The following is a 16,146-nucleotide window of genomic DNA, read 5'->3' on the forward strand; positions in this document are numbered from 1 at the left end:
TCTCGTTCTCTCTTTCTCTCTGAGAACCTGAGCCCTAGGACCATACGTCAGGACTACCGGGCATGATGACACCTTGCTGTCCCCAGTCCGCCTGGCCTTGCTGCTATTCCAGTTTCAACTGTTCTGCCTGCGGTTACGAAACCCCTACCTGTCCCAGACCTGCTGTTTTCAACTCTTAATGATCGGCTATGAAAAGCCAACTGAGAGACCTGAGCCCTAGGACCATACGTCGGGACTACCGGCCGTGGTGACTCCTTGCTGTCCCCAGTCCGCCTGGCCTTGCTGCTATTCCAGTTTCAACTGTTCTGCCTGCGGTTATGGAACCCCTACCTGTCCCAGACCTGCTGTTTTCAACTCTTAATGATCGGCTATGAAAAGCCAACTGAGATTTATTCCTGATTATTATTTGACCATGCTTGTCACTTATGAACATTTTTGAACATCTTGGCATGGTTCTGTTATAATCTTCACCCGGCACAGCCAGAAGAGGACTGGCCACCCCTCATAGCCTGGTTCCTCTCTAGGTTTCTTCCTAGGTTTTCGCCTTTCTAGGGAGTTTTTCCTAGCCACCGTGCTTCTACACCTGCATTACTAGCTGTTTGGGGTTTTAGGCTGGGTTTCTGTACAGCACTTCGAGATATTAGCTGATGTAAGAAGGGCTATATAAAATAAAATTGATTGATATTCATGGATGCCAACGGAAGCCAGGCTTCCCCAAAAAATGGATGAAGAAAAAACAAAAACAAAAAACATACAAAATAATGTATATTTCATCTCTCTGTGTTTCATACATTTCCTTCAATTCACAAGAGGCTGAATGTATCTCACCGGAGAAAGCACCCTCTGTCGCAGTACTGTAGGTGTAGCCCAACTATCTGATGCTGTCTGGTCAAAAAGAGTATGACATTGTTGTCGCATATAGCTAGCATTGAATGTAAGGGAAGCAAGCGAGCATTTGGCCTCCCTTGATAATATATATATATTTTTTAAATAGCCAATCAGCGTTGAGCTAAACTGAATGAGCTCAGCTGTGAATGGTCCTGGCTAACCCCCAAAAAAAGTGTCAAGGGAAGTCAGTTTGGATTTGGCTTCACACCAATTACATCACCAGAATCCAAACGGCATTGAGCAAAAACATTTTTATTGTTGTATCTCATTGTGTTGTTGTCCTCCGGTGGCTAGCTAGCTAGCTAGCTAAAATAGGCCCATTCCTAAATCAGCCATGGATGGAGATAGGGATTTGGACTTGCGATTTTACGTACTTCTCCATACTGGCCAATGATTATAAAGGCAATTCTGATCCAACCATAAATTCATACATTGTGCCCCTGGCCTGAGAGGATGGAAGTTCAACATGTAGCTAGATGTAACAGGCTAATGTTAACTAGCTGGCCTGGCGCATCGTTGCCCATGTAAGGAAGTTAGGCTAGCAAGCAAGTATTTTAGCCAGGTAGCCTAGGACAACAAAAACTAAAAGTGTGTACTGTATGACAGAGTCATAGATGTTTAGGCATCATGAAAGAGGAGTATGGCATTGCTGGCGTTTCTCCACAAGTAGGGTGAGTCAACATGGTTTTTTCTACTTGCAAGCAAGCACTCACACACACACACAGAAATCAGTGCCATGGACAGCCACATCATATTTAGCTTATTTTGATTGGACTAAATCGTTTTTGGTATATTTTAGTTGTCACTGTATTAGACTAAGCATAAGCGATTAGATTATTTTGAATTTGAAATGGTGCTGGATTAGTGGAGGCAGCGCCTGTTTTCTTTGCGATTTGTGGTAACTCTCCTTTGTTCTAAATCAATAGTTTAGTAATCCGAAAATGTTGGGAAATTAACTTGTTTGACCATGCTGTAGGTCATGTAACTGTTTGTTACATGCAATGTGCTCTGTGGACTTCAGGACAGATGTTGTTCTCCAGTTTTGTGATGAAACAAAGGTGTGGTTGAATTTATTCTGCCACTGTTTCTTATTTTGTCTGGGACAGGGCTGCCTAGATACAGTATCATGGTGTCAAGGCATATGAACTAACAGGTTATAGAGCAAACAATGCAATTATCACAACACATAGGTTCCTCTTATAGAATATTAGCTCAAAAGTATTATGGAGCTCCTGCACCTAAATATAAACAGTACCGGCACCCAAAACGAGTAGGCACCTATTTCAGTCCAAGTTAAGCACTGTGCACAAGTAATAGCCCACTTTTAGCTAGATAGCCTGTCTCCATTCGGTTAGTTGACGCCGTCCTTCACTTCAGGTCTTCACTAAGGCACAGCTCCTGTCCCGTCTCGTGAGGGGTGTCTCTGGAGCCCTATTTAACGAGCGTAATTGGCTGCAATGAGCGCACGCCGGACGCCAACATCTGCTCAGCATACGCGGATGTATGAATGGACGTGGGAATGGCTCGAACACCTGCCCACGCGCAATCCCAAACTCTCACAATCGGTTAAACTCATAATACCGAGCGTGCCGCTCGATCTCTCTATGCAAAAGTTGCGCTGCTCATTTGTCGAAACAGACTGATGATACAAACAATACAAAACTGAAAACTATTGCAACTATGAAAATATTATAATGTAGATAATGTCACGAGCCATAAGAGTTTAGGCCTGCAGGCTATCAATCTAATCAAAAAGTGTTTGTGTCACACACACACAAGGCTTGTAAACTTGTTTTTGTTAACGACATTGACCACGGGCCGGCCACGCGCGCTCTCTCGAGCGCAGATTAATTGGATGTGAGAGGATGAGAGAGTGGGAGGAGGAGCCTGTCTATGGTCCGAGGCTAAAATCACGGGCCCCCGCCGGGTGACCCGCAGAGATGCTACACTCTGGGATGGAACACTGACAACAACTGTGAAGGAGACGCAGGGGAGAACGTTAATAAAGATTGAGTGTTTTAGGCTAGTTGATGTATAAAAAGCTGTACTCCCTGTAGAAAGGTGAGATAGTAGTAACCCATAGGCTACGCCTGCTCAACAGCCAACAAGAACTCACAGGAGGTCCTTGGGAGCGTTATTTCAAATATCAGGTAGGCCAACCTTATCTTTCTCATTTGAATTAATGTAAATGTTTTTCTCTCATAGGATAATAGTCTATTTTGAATAGCATAGGTCTATTGAATATTCTAATATTTTGATAATGTTTATGTGAAGTTGAATGTGAAATGTTTGACCATTTATAAATTGGTAGGGTAATAGGTTATGATTTTTCGAAATGTTGGGTTAGGTTATGCTAAATAACAGGAATTAGGCATACAGCTGCAACTGTGTTAAGGCATTATAGGCTACAAACATATTAATACATTGTTATAATCGATTATCTAATTTAGCATTCTAAAAACTGTGACATTATTATTAGGCACTAGGCCTACTGTTCTTAAATGTGCCTGGCATAATTTTAACGGGAACATTTTATCAGGTGTAGACCTATACTTAAATCAGTGATTATTTATCCAAAAACAGTTACCCCACCAGCTCAACCTGCTTCAGAATCACTTTGGTCATAAGCTTGTTGCTATAAAGACAGTCCAAATCATTGCTGACACAGCTGGAAAAAAGGCTAATGATTGTATGAAATTATGCTATAGGTTATCATTCAGCAAGCTAAATTATGGTCTGGAATAAAAATCTATGACACACACAAAATTGTGGACAAATTACTTAAAACCAATCACTAGTTTCAAATAGGCCTATAGGGAGCATCTAATAGGCTCAAAAACCAAATTCATTTTCCAGAAGGTTCAAACTATTGGCAAACCTACAGTGAAAACCCCAATTAAATCCTATCCTGAATCCTAATGAATAGCTTATCATTACCATAAACACAAAACACAATCAGCCGAGTCCAATTTGTCGCAGAGTTATACTGTACATGCATTATTCTGCGTTCCCTGTCACTGATCCGGGAATGTAGTCTAACCTTGAGTTAATCCCATGTTGCCGCTTCATCCACGGAGGGAGCAAATCCCGCAATGGCCCAGATTGCGAGTCCATCCCGGCGCCCGCCGCGACCTAAAAGCCTGGAATTACAGAGTTTAGAAGTCCCCCGAGATCAAGTCTCCCCTCGGATTAATACCCTCTAAAACCTTTTTTTGAGGGGGAGGGGGGGCAGGGTTTGATTCGGGGTACATTTGTTTTTAATGGTTTAAGCGCCCATAGTCAGACTGCAACTGTGTATCCTACAGGCTCATAGCCATTCAGTAACACGTTGATCCTCATGTGCAGTATAATCCCTTCATTAGCGGTGACTGACACCTGAAGCACGAGAGCCGCAGGCCCTGAGCAAGAGAGAGTAGCACTATAGGAGCTGTCCACGCGACCATGGTGCTGAAAAAGCATGTGATTAATTCTTTATTCGTCACATGCTTCGTAAACAACAGGTGTGGACTAACAGTGAAACGCTTACTTACGGGCCCAACAATGCAGAACTAAATAAAATAGAGAAATAATATAGAAATAAAAGACCAATCCTTGTAGGCTAATCAAATCAAATCACAATTTATTGGTCGCATACACATATTTAGCAGATGTTATTGGGGGTGTAGCGAAATGACTGTGTTCCTAGCTCCAGCAGTGCAGTAATATCTAACAATACACAACAATACACACAAATCGTAAAAGTAAAAAAAAAAGTCAAAGAATGGAATTAAGAAATATATAAATATTAGAATGAGCAATGTCGGAGTCGGGAGTATATACAGTGGGGAAAAAAGTATTTAGTCAGCCACCAATTGTGCAAGTTCTCCCACTTAAAAAGCTGAGAGAGGCCTGTAATTTTCATCATAGGTACACGTCAACTATGACAGACAAAATGAGAAAAAAAATCCAGAAAATCACATTGTAGGATTTTTAATGAATTTATTTGCAAATTATGGTGGAAAATAAGTATTTGGTCAATAACAAAAGTTTCTCAATACTTTGTTATATACCCTTTGTTGGCAATGACACAGGTCAAACGTTTTCTGTAAGTCTTCACAAGGTTTTCACACACTGTTGCTGGTATTTTGGCCCATTCCTCCATGCAGATCTCCTCTAGAGCAGTGATGTTTTGGGGCTGTCGCTGGGCAACACGGACTTTCAACTCCCTCCAAAGATTTTCTATGGGGTTAAATCTGGAGACTGGCTAGGCCACTCCAGGACCTTGAAATGCTTCTTACGAAGCCACTCCTTCGTTGCCCGGGCGGTGTGTTTGGGATCATTGTCATGCTGAAAGACCCAGCCACGTTTCATCTTCAATGCCCTTGCTGATGGAAGGAGGTTTTCACTCAAAATCTCACGATACATGGCCCCATTCATTCTTTCCTTTACACGGATCAGTCGTCCTGGTCCCTTTGCAGAAAAACAGCCCCAAAGCATGATGTTTCCACCCCCATGCTTCACAGTAGGTATGGTGTTCTTTGAATGCAACTCAGGATTCTTTGTCCTCCAAACACGACAAGTTGAGTTTTTACCAAAAAGTTCTATTTTGGTTTCATCTGACCATATGACATTCTCCCAATCCTCTTCTGGATCATCCAAATGCACTCTAGCAAACTTCAGACGGGCCTGGACATGTACTGGCTTAAGCAGGGGGACACGTCTTGCACTGCAGGATTTGAGTCCCTGGCGGCGTAGTGTGTTACTGATGGTAGGCTTTGTTACTTTGGTCCCAGCTCTCTGCAGGTCATTCACTAGGTCCCCCATCTGGTTCTGGGATTTCTGCTCACCGTTCTTGTGATCATTTTGACCCCACGGGGTGAGATCTTGCGTGGAGCCCCAGATCGAGGGAGATTATCAGTGGTCTTGTATGTCTTCCATTTCCTAATAATTGCTCCCACAGTTGATTTCTTCAAACCAAGCTGCTTACCTATTGCAGATTCAGTCTTCCCAGCCTGGTGCAGGTCTACAATTTTGTTTCTGGTGTCCTTTGACAGCTCTTTGGTCTTGGCCATAGTGGAGTTTGGAGTGTGACTGTTTGAGGTTGTGGACAGGTGTCTTTTATACTGATAACAAGTTCAAACAGGTGCCATTAATACAGGTAATGAGTGGAGGACAGAGGAGCCTCTTAAAGAAGAAGTTACAGGTCTGTGAGAGCCAGAAATCTTGCTTGTTTGTAGGTGACCAAATACTTATTTTCCACCATAATTTGCAAATAAATTCATTAAAAATCCTACAATGTGATTATCTGGAATTTCTTTTCTCAATTTGTCTGTCATAGTTGATGTGTACCTATGATGAAAATTACAGGCCTCTCTCATCTTTTTAAGTGGGAGAACTTGCACAATTGGTGGCTGACTAAATACTTTTTTCCCCACTGTATACACTACTGTTCAAAAGTTTGGGGTCACTTAGAAATGTCCTTGTTTTCGAAAGAAAAGCAATTTTTTTGTCCATTAAAATAACATCAAATTGATCAGAAATACAGTGTAGACATTGTTAATGTTGTAAATGGCTATTGTAGCTGGAAATGGCTGATTCTTAATGGAATATCTACATAGGCGTACAGAGGCCCATTATTAGCAACCATCAGTCCTATGTTCCAATGGCACGTTGTGTTTGCTAATCCAAGTTTATCATTTTAAAAGGCTAATTGATCATTAGAAAACCCTTTTGCAATTATGTTAGCACAGCTGGAAACTCATGTGCTGATTAAATAAGCAATTAAACTGGCCTTCTTGAGACTAGTTGAGTATCTGGAGCATCAGCAATTGTGGGTTCGATTACAGGATCAAAATGTCCAGAAACAAAGAACTTTCTTCTGAAACTCGTCTATTCTTGTTCTGAGAAATGAAGACTATTCCATGCGAGAAATTGCCAAGAAACTGAAGATCTCATACAACGCTGTGTACTATTCCCTTCACAGAACAGCGCAAACTGGCTCTAACCAGAATAGAAAGAGGAGTGGGAGGCCCCGGTGCACAACTGAGCAAGAGGACAAATACATTAGAGTGTCTAGTTTGAGAAACAGACGCCTCACAGGTCCTCAACTGGCAGCTTCATTAAATAGTACCCGCAAAACACCAGTCTCAACGTCAACAGTGAAGAGGCGACTCCGGGATGTTGACCTTCTAGGCAGAGTTGCAAAGAAAAAGCCATATCTCAGACTGGCCAATAAAAAGAAAAGATTGAGATGGGCAAAAGAACACAGACACTGGACAGAGGAAGATTGGAAAAAAGTGTTATGGACAGACGAATTGAAGTTTGAGGTGTTCGGATTACAAAGAAGAACATTTGTGAGACGCAGACCAAATGAAAATATGTTGGAGGAGTGCTTGATGCCATCTGTCAAGCATGGTGGAGGCAATGTGATGGTCTGGGGGTGCTTTGGTGGTGGTAAAGTGGGAGATTTGTACATGGTAAAAGTGATCTTGAAGAAGGAAGGCTATCACTCCATTTTGCAATGCCATTCCATACCCTGTGGACGGTGCTTGATTGGAGCCAATTTCCTCCTACAACAGGACAATGACCCAAAGCACAGCTCTAAACTATGCAAGAACTATTTAGGGAAGAAGCAGTCAGCTGGTATTCTGTCTATAATGGAGTGGCCAGCACAGTCACCGGATCTCAACACTATTGACCTGTTGTGGGAGCAGCTTGACCGTATGGTACGTTATAAGTGCCCATCAAGCCAATCCAACTTGTGGGAGTTGCTTCAGGAAGCATGGGGTGAAATCTCTTCAGATTACCTCAACAAATTGACAACTAGAATGCCAAAGGTCTGCAATGCTGTAATTGCTGCAAATGTAGGATTCTTTGACGAAAGCAAAGTTTGAAGGACACACTTATTATTTCTATTAAAAATCATTATTTCAAACCTTGTCAATGACTACATTTCCTATTCATTTTGCTATATTTCCTATTCAAACTAATTTCATGTATGTTTTCATGGAAAACAAGGACATTTCTAAGTTACTCCAAACTTTTGAACGGTAGTGTATATGTGAAGGGATGGGATGTATAGACAATATGGACAGTATATGGATAGAATATGTAGTATATCTGAATAATTACATAGGACAGCAGCATGTTTCAGGAGAATCATAAAACAAAAAATCCTAAAAATATTAAAAGAACCCCCGAAGTACTATTACAAACTGGTAATTAAGACTGTAGTTTAGACAATTGATCATGGTCTTCAGTAGATTTTAGAGTAAGCAGGCTGAGGCTATAGTCCTGACCCAATCTCGTGGACAGACTAGTAAACATAAAACCAAATTACCCAAGATTTTAGTTCTGGGTTAACGGAAATCAGTCATGACCTACAGTGAGGAAAAAAAGTATTTGATCCCCTGCTGATTTTGTACGTTTGCCCACTGACAAAGACATGATCAGTCTATCATTTTAATGGTAGGTTTATTTGAACAGTGAGAGACAGAATAACAACAAAGAAATCCAGAAAAAAAAATGATTTGCATTTTAATGAGGGAAATAAGTATTTGACCCCTCTGCAAAACATGACTTAGTACTTGGTGGCAAAACCCTTGTTGGCAATCACAGAGGTCAGACGTTTCTTGTAGTTGGTGACCAGGTTTGCACACATCTCAGGAGGGATTTTGTCCCACTCCTCTTTGCAGATCTTCTCCAAGTCATTAAGGTTTCGAGCCTGACGTTTGGCAACTCGATCCTTCAGCTCGATCCTCTGAAGGAGGTTCTCACCCAAGATTTGACGGTACATGGCCCCGTCCATCGTCCCTTTGATGCGGTGAAGTTGTCCTGTCCCCTTAGCAGAAAAACACCCCCAAAGCATAATGTTTCCACCTCCATGTTTTACGGTGGGGATGGTGTTCTTGGGGTCATAGGCAGCACTCCTCCTCCTCCAAACACGGCGAGTTGAGTTGTTGCCAAAGAGCTCGATTTTGGTCTCATCTGACCACAACACTTTCACCCAGTTCTCCTCTGAATCATTCAGATGTTCATTGGCAAACTTCAGATGGGCCTGTATATGTGCTTTCTTTAGCAGGGGGACCTTGCGGGCGCTGCAGGATTTCAGTCCCTCACAGCGTAGTGTGTTACCAATTGTTTTCTTGGTGACTATGGTCCCAGCTGCCTTGAGATCATTGACAAGATCCTCCCGTGTAGTTCTGGGCTGATTCCTTACCGTTCTCATGATCATTGCAACTCCACGAGGTGAGATCTTGCATGGAGCCCCAGGCCGAGGGAGATTGACAGTTATTTTGTGTTTCTTCCATTTGCGAATAATCGCACCAACTGTTGTCACCTTCTCACCAAGCTGCTTGGTGATGGTATTGTAGCCCATTCCAGCCTTGTGTAGGTCTACAATCTTGTCCCTGACATCCTTGGAAAGCTCTTTGGTCTTGGCCATGGAGTTTGGAATCTGATTGATTGATTGCTTCTGTGGACAGGTGTCTTTTATACAGGTAACAAGCTGAGATTAGTAGCACTCCCTTTAAGAGTGTGCTCCTAATCTCAGCTCGTTACCTATGTAAAAGACACCTGGGAGCCAGAAATCTTTCTGATTGAGAGGGGGTCAAATACTTATTTCCCTAATTAAAATGCAAATCAATTTATAACATGTTTGACATGCATTTTTCAGGATTTTGTTGTTGTTATTCTGTCTCTCACTGTTCAAATAAACCTACCATTCAAATTGTAGACAGATCATTTCTTTGTCAGTGGGCATACGTACAAAATCAGCAGGGGATCAAATACTTTTTACCCTTACTGTAGCTCTCACCTTGAGGCTACTACAGTAGGCCACACAAGGTCAGTAGAACTCATTAGGCTGCGGAATAAGACTGCTATAAATAGACTGGTCTGGTCCTCAAGACCAGCTAGGGTCAATGTCCCAGCATCAGTCAGTCTACACAGTCAGAGAAAACCTGCTCTCAATTCACTCAGCTTTGGACAGGATAGACAAAAAATGTCAAAGGGTAAAGTTGTGATGAGCCTCATTTGGCCTCAAAATCTTCATAATTTTTTTTATATGTTAAGGTCAGAGCTGTTACTAATGTTAGTGTGTTTTCGTTTCCAGGAGACCATGATGGCCAAGTCGTACAGGAGGCCCAGCGAGGGGGCAGAGCTAGTCAGTTCTCTGGAGTGGATGGATGATGACGTGAGCTCCCCAGACGGAGACGAGCCAATCACAGCGCACCGCTACAGACCGGGCGGAATGGGCCACCTGGGCAGGGAGCTGGTCAGTGAGGACATGGAGGAGGATGAGGAGGAAGAGGAAGAGGAGGGCCAGGGAGATGGGAACGCTCCCAAACGCAGAGGGCCCAAGAGGAAGAGGATGACCAAGGCCCGGCAGGAGCGCTTCAAGGCGCGGCGTGTGAAGGCTAACGCCCGGGAGCGCTCGAGGATGCACGGGCTGAACGACGCTCTGGAGAACCTGCGCAGCATCATGCCCTGCCACTCTAAGACCCAGAAATTGTCTAAGATCGAGACCCTGCGGCTGGCCCGCAACTACATCTGTGCCCTGTCTGAAGCCCTGGAGGGGGACCAGTCCACGGAGGGCAGGGCCTTTATGGAGACCCTGTGTAAAGGCCTCTCCCAGCCCACCAGCAACCTGCTGGCTGGCTGTCTGCAGCTGGGGCCTGGGGGGCCTGTCGAGGAGAGGCCTGAGGACAGGCATGGGGGGAGAGGAGGGCCCACAGTCCTGGGAGGGGTGGGGATGGCCGTTGGACCAATCAGCTACTCCTCCCCCGGCCTGCCCAGCCCGCCTTACGGCACACTGGACTCCGCCCATCTGCTCCACCTGAGAGGGATGAAGGGAGGGGCTTACGAGAGCCACTCCCCTAACGACTGTAACAGTGGGGTAGGCACCCCTCCCTACGACGGTCCCCCTACGCCCCCGCTCAGCATTGGCAGTAACCTAGTGCCCAAGCAGGAGTCCTCGCCCCACTATCTCCCACCGCACCACTACCCCCCCTCCATCGGCCTGACAGGCCCCCAGGGACAGGTCCTGTACCAGAGCGCCCGCTACCAGGTGCCCCTGGAGATGCCCTATGATTCATACTGCCCTCCTCACATGGCACCCCCACAGATGGGCACTGTCTATGGGGATTAAGGGGCAGAGAGGACAGATGGGGCAGATGTTAATGCTCAACACTGTCAAAATCAGCTCGATTGACTTTAAACCTCTTGTTTGCTGTGGTTGTTTCTGAACGCCAATTAAGCTAAAAGGCATCCCAATACTTGACCATTTCCAAGGGGTTCACAAGAGGAGTGGGTCCTATAGGTGGAAAGGCTGACTTGAAGAAAGACCTCAGCTTGAGCACTTCTGACCAGCACTTGGAACATGAAACAAATCATTCACATGAATGAATAATAATACATTTATTTATTCTCTAATTTAATATTTATATGAACTGCTGTTAGTCATTTTGTGTTTATCCTTTTTGCATGTGTTTGGTCTTGGCCTTCTCTATTTGTGCTGTCCCTGTTACATTGTTGACTGACTGACAGTGTATCTGTTTTCTATATTCTGTGTCCATTTCTCCTTTGTTGTCTGTTCTTCCCTGTTTCATACTGAAAAATATTATCCTATATATTGCTAGCATAATGTAGCTGATGACCAGAGAGAAAACTGCCCATGAGGAAGTGAGAAATGTCTGCTGAAGTAATGACAAGAACAAATATCACTTCCAAAATCTGATCAAGTTGTAACTTGTTATTAGAGACATCATTCATAATTAATAACATCTGGAATGATTCCATCTTATTAATTGACATTCCTGAATCAAATCTATATATTTTGTATAATCTTCTGTTCAGACACTTTCTCCATTGCCAAATATTCAAAACATTCAAAAATGTTCCTCCAGATGAAAACCTTTGGATTGTATTTTTGAACAAAAATGTTAATCATTAAAACCATTTAAACTAAGTTTTTCTGTTTGAAATTCTGAAAGTGGGTTTGCTTTAATGACATTTTTTAAAATCAGTCTTGCTATGTCAAAAGACAGTCAAGGACCAACTGCTGCAATTAGGGTGTATGTGGGTAGTGGGTGGAAGTGATATGTGAGAGGTTGTGAGACACAATGAGAGAGGTGAGAGTGAGCAGAGAAGATGACAGGAGGGGAGTATGTTTTTAATGAGAGTACTTCAGTGACCACTGTTATTATGCTACCACCCCCTGACACACACACACACACACACACACACACACACACACACACGCACGGGCACGCGCGCACACGCACACACACACACACACACACACACACACACACACACACACACACACACACACACACACACACACACACACACACACACACACCTCTAGGCCTAGAGAGACATGAAACATGGGAAAGGGAGTTTTGTTGTTAAATGGCCACCGTGTGTCCATTGTAAACACAACCTGTTCTTTGTCTTGACCCCTGACCCTGCATTGTGCTGAGGTTGCTGGCTCTGGAGGGAAAGACAGCTGGGAGAAACAGAGGGGAGGGACATTTCTCTGACAGCTAGGGGGGTCAAATGCAGGGGAGGGTGAGCTACACCCCCTCATAACCCCGCCTCCAAACAATCCCATTCCTCTTCATTAAACATTGGAATAACACAAAACTTTACACACACACGCACACACACACACACACACACACACACACACACACACACACACACACACACACACACACACACACACACACACAACATAGACTGGTGGAAGATGGTGATGTAGCGAGTGTTGTTCTTATTTGACAAGGGTTTGTGTGAGTGTGTGTATTTATTGGGGGTGTGTTGCTGGGCATACATTATTCAGAATCTTAAATATTAAAAATATTGAAACCTCTAAAAAGCTGTGCGGTTCTCAAGAAGACAATAGAGGTTATTGTGGGTTCCACTGTTGGTTATCTTTTCTAGCTGTATTCAACATTAAAAAGTGTAAGCTTATGACTGGAAGTAAAACCTGACAACAGTATTAGAGAAGGTGGAAAAAAATTGCCATGCCTACTCCAGGGTTAATTGACTACGTCCAGACATACACTACCGGTCCAAAGTTTTAGAACACCTACTCATTCAAGGGTTTTTCTTTATATTTACTATTTTCTACATTGTAGAATAATAGTGAAGACAACAAAACTATGAAATAACACATATGGAATCATGTAGTAACCAAAATATATTTTATATTTGAGATTCTTCAAAGTAGCCACCCTTTGCCTTGATGACAGCTTTGCACACTCTTGGCATTCTCTCAACCAGCTTCACCTGGAATGCTTTTCCAACAGTCTTGAAGGAGTTCCCACATATGCTGAGAACTTGTTGGCTGCTTTTCCTTCACTCTGCGGTCCGACTCATCCCAAACCATCTCAATTTGGTTGAAGTCGGGGGATTGTGGAGGCCAGGTCATCTGAAGCAGCACTCCATCACTCTCCTTCTTGGTAAAATAGCCCCTCAGGAGAGATGGAGAGAGGGGGAGAGAGAGAGAGAAAAACAAAGAGAGTTCCTGCTCACTCTTCCCTGAGAGAGATTATGTCACTCACTATCACTAACAGTGGAGTCCATCTGCCCTCACACTCAGTGTAAAGAGATCAGAGACCTCAAGTGAATAAATATTTTATACAGAGCAGACAATAGATATTATACTATACCTTCACTATATGTCTCACTGATGGGCAGAGTGAAGGTTATGAATGGTTACTTTACAGAGAAATATCCACAGACAAGCCAAGTTGCCCTCCTCCTTTATTTTCTTTCACATGTTCAACCCTCTCCCTCTCTCCCCATATCCTCTCTTCCTACCCTCCTCCCTCAACTTCATCTCTCATCTCTTTCTCCATCTTTTGTTTTAGCTACACTAATCCATCGGCTGGCTCTTAATAAAAGAGTGGATGTGTGGAGGCTGGATTGTAGCAGGATAAAGGTTGGTGATTAAGATGGCTGGCCTCATAGGGCATGCAGGGAGGCTTTCCTCACTGAGTCGCTGTTGTAATAATCCTGTACAATTCAACTGGGCTCAGTTCTCTCTCTTTCCCTCACACACACACACACACACACACACACACACACGCACACACACACACAGCAACACACACACACTGTAGGCATGCATGCACGCACACACACAAGCACGCAGGCAAGCATGTAAACACACACACGCACGCACACACACTGGGCAGGTGATGTAGCAGAGGCTGATGATGATCAAGGCTATTTGGAAAGACAAGCAGATGAAGGGAAGGGAGTGGGGGCAAAACAACACAGGGACGAGGCAGAAGGGGGGAGGGACGTGTGTGGGGTGTGTGTGTGGAGTGAGAGGTTTTAGGGGTTAAAGAGCTGTGGATGGGTTGTGGGAGTGGGGCGTGTTGACTCTGACCCTGGTGACCCCCTCCGCCCCACAGTTCCTCCACTGTAGAGGTGACAGAAAATGGAACAGGAGAGGAGGGACAGATGAGCTCTTTTACTGGAGGAGAGCAATGAAGAGACATGAGAAGACCCAAGAGAGAGGGAAAGTTAACATGAGCACTGTGGGGATGAAAAATAGAGAGGGAAAGTTAACATGAGCACTGTGGGGATGAGAAAGACAGAGGGAAAGTTAACATGAGCACTGTGGGGATGAGAAAGAGAGAGGGAAAGTTAACATGAGCACTGTGGGGATGAGAAAGAGAGAGATGAGTAAAAGGGAGAGAAAGTGAAAGAGAAAATGGAAGACAGGGAAGAGTAGATAAAGTCTATATATTTCCAATAGCGGTGCGTGGGTAAAATCACTGGGGAAGCCAAGCCAGAAAAAAAGCCATATTACAACCTGTGTTGTTATAATTGCGTTGTTTGTGCTATAACCTGTTAGTTCATATGCCTTGACACCATGATACAGTATCTAGGCAGGCCTAAGACCGAGACAATAAGAAGAAACAGTGGCAGAATAAATTCAACCACAGCTGTGTTTCATCACAGAGAACCTCTGTCTGGTGAAGTCCACAAAGCATATTGCATGTAACAAACAGTTACATGACCTACAGCATGGTCAAGCAAGTTAATGTTTCCGACATTTTCAGACTACTAAACAACTATTGATTTAGAACCACGGAGAGTTACAACAAGTTGCAAAGAAAACAGGCGCTGCCTACATGATTCCAGCACCATTTCAACTTCAACATTTCAACATCATCAAATAACCTATACTTAGTCTAATACAGTGACAACTAAATGAGACCAAAAACTATTTAGTCCAATCAACGTAAGCTAAATATGATGTGGCTGTCCATGGTTCTGATTTCTGTGTGTGTGTGTGCGTGCATGCGTTCGTGCAAGTAGAAAAAACATGTTGACTCACCATACTTGTAGAGAAACACCAATGTCATCCTCCTTTCTTTCATGTTGACAAAACGGTCTATGACTCTTGTCATACAGTACACTCTTTTAGTTTTTGTTGTCCTGTAGGCTACCTGGCTAAAATGCTTGCTTGCTAGTCTAACTTCCTTTCATGCGAAACATTAGCTAGTTAGCATTAGCCTTCTACATCTAGCTACATATTGAACTTCCATCATCTCAGGCCAGGGGCACAATGTATGAATTTATGGTTGGATCAGAATTGCCATTATAATCATTGGCCAGTACGGAGAATTAAGTAAAACCACAAGCCCAAATGCCTATCTCCATCCATGGCTAATTTAGGAAAGGGTACATTTTAGCTAGCTATCTAGCCACCGGAGGACAACAACACAACGAGATGCAACAATTCAAGTTGTTTCTGTCAATGACGTATTGCTTTCGATGCGATGTGATAGGAGTGAAGCCAAATCCAAACTGACTTCCTTGATACTTTTTTTGGGTGCGCCAGTACCATTCAGAATTGAGCTCACTCAGTTTAGCTCAACACTGATTGGCTATTATTTTGTACTTTTTTTTTATCAAGGGAGGCCAAATGCTCGCTGGCTTCCCTTGCATTCAATGCTACGGGTGGCAACAATGTTATATTATTTTTGACCAGACAACATCAGATTAATGGCCTACACATACAAAGACAGAGGGGCGCTGTTTTGCTCGGTTGGATTCTTTCTTCGGTGAGATACATTCAGCCTCTTGCAAATTTAAGGAAAATTATGAAACACAGAGAGACGAAAGATACATTATTTTATCTTTTTTTTCATTTTTTCAGTGTATTTCTATCCAATAGGCGGCCCGGTGTTATGTCTGTCTATCTGTCTATCCACCCTCTGTACTGGCCTGAGATAAGACCAACCACTGAGAGGT

General features: G+C 43.5%; 1 protein-coding gene across 1 annotated transcript; it reads left to right on the forward strand.

Moving 5' to 3' along the window:
• Nucleotides 1-9,985: 9,985 nt before the first annotated feature.
• LOC311133250 (neurogenic differentiation factor 4-like) lies at nucleotides 9,986-11,014 on the forward strand (the record flags this gene model as incomplete). Its single annotated transcript, XM_084166737.1, has 1 exon — nucleotides 9,986-11,014. One exon carries the CDS (start codon nucleotides 9,986-9,988, stop codon nucleotides 11,012-11,014), a length of 1,029 nt encoding a protein of 342 aa, XP_084022863.1.
• Between the last annotated feature and the right edge of the window lie 5,132 nt (nucleotides 11,015-16,146).

This window comes from Coregonus lavaretus (assembly GCF_964263955.1).
Source record: "Coregonus lavaretus genome assembly, chromosome: 8".
NCBI classification, from domain to species: Eukaryota; Metazoa; Chordata; class Actinopteri; order Salmoniformes; family Salmonidae; genus Coregonus; species Coregonus lavaretus.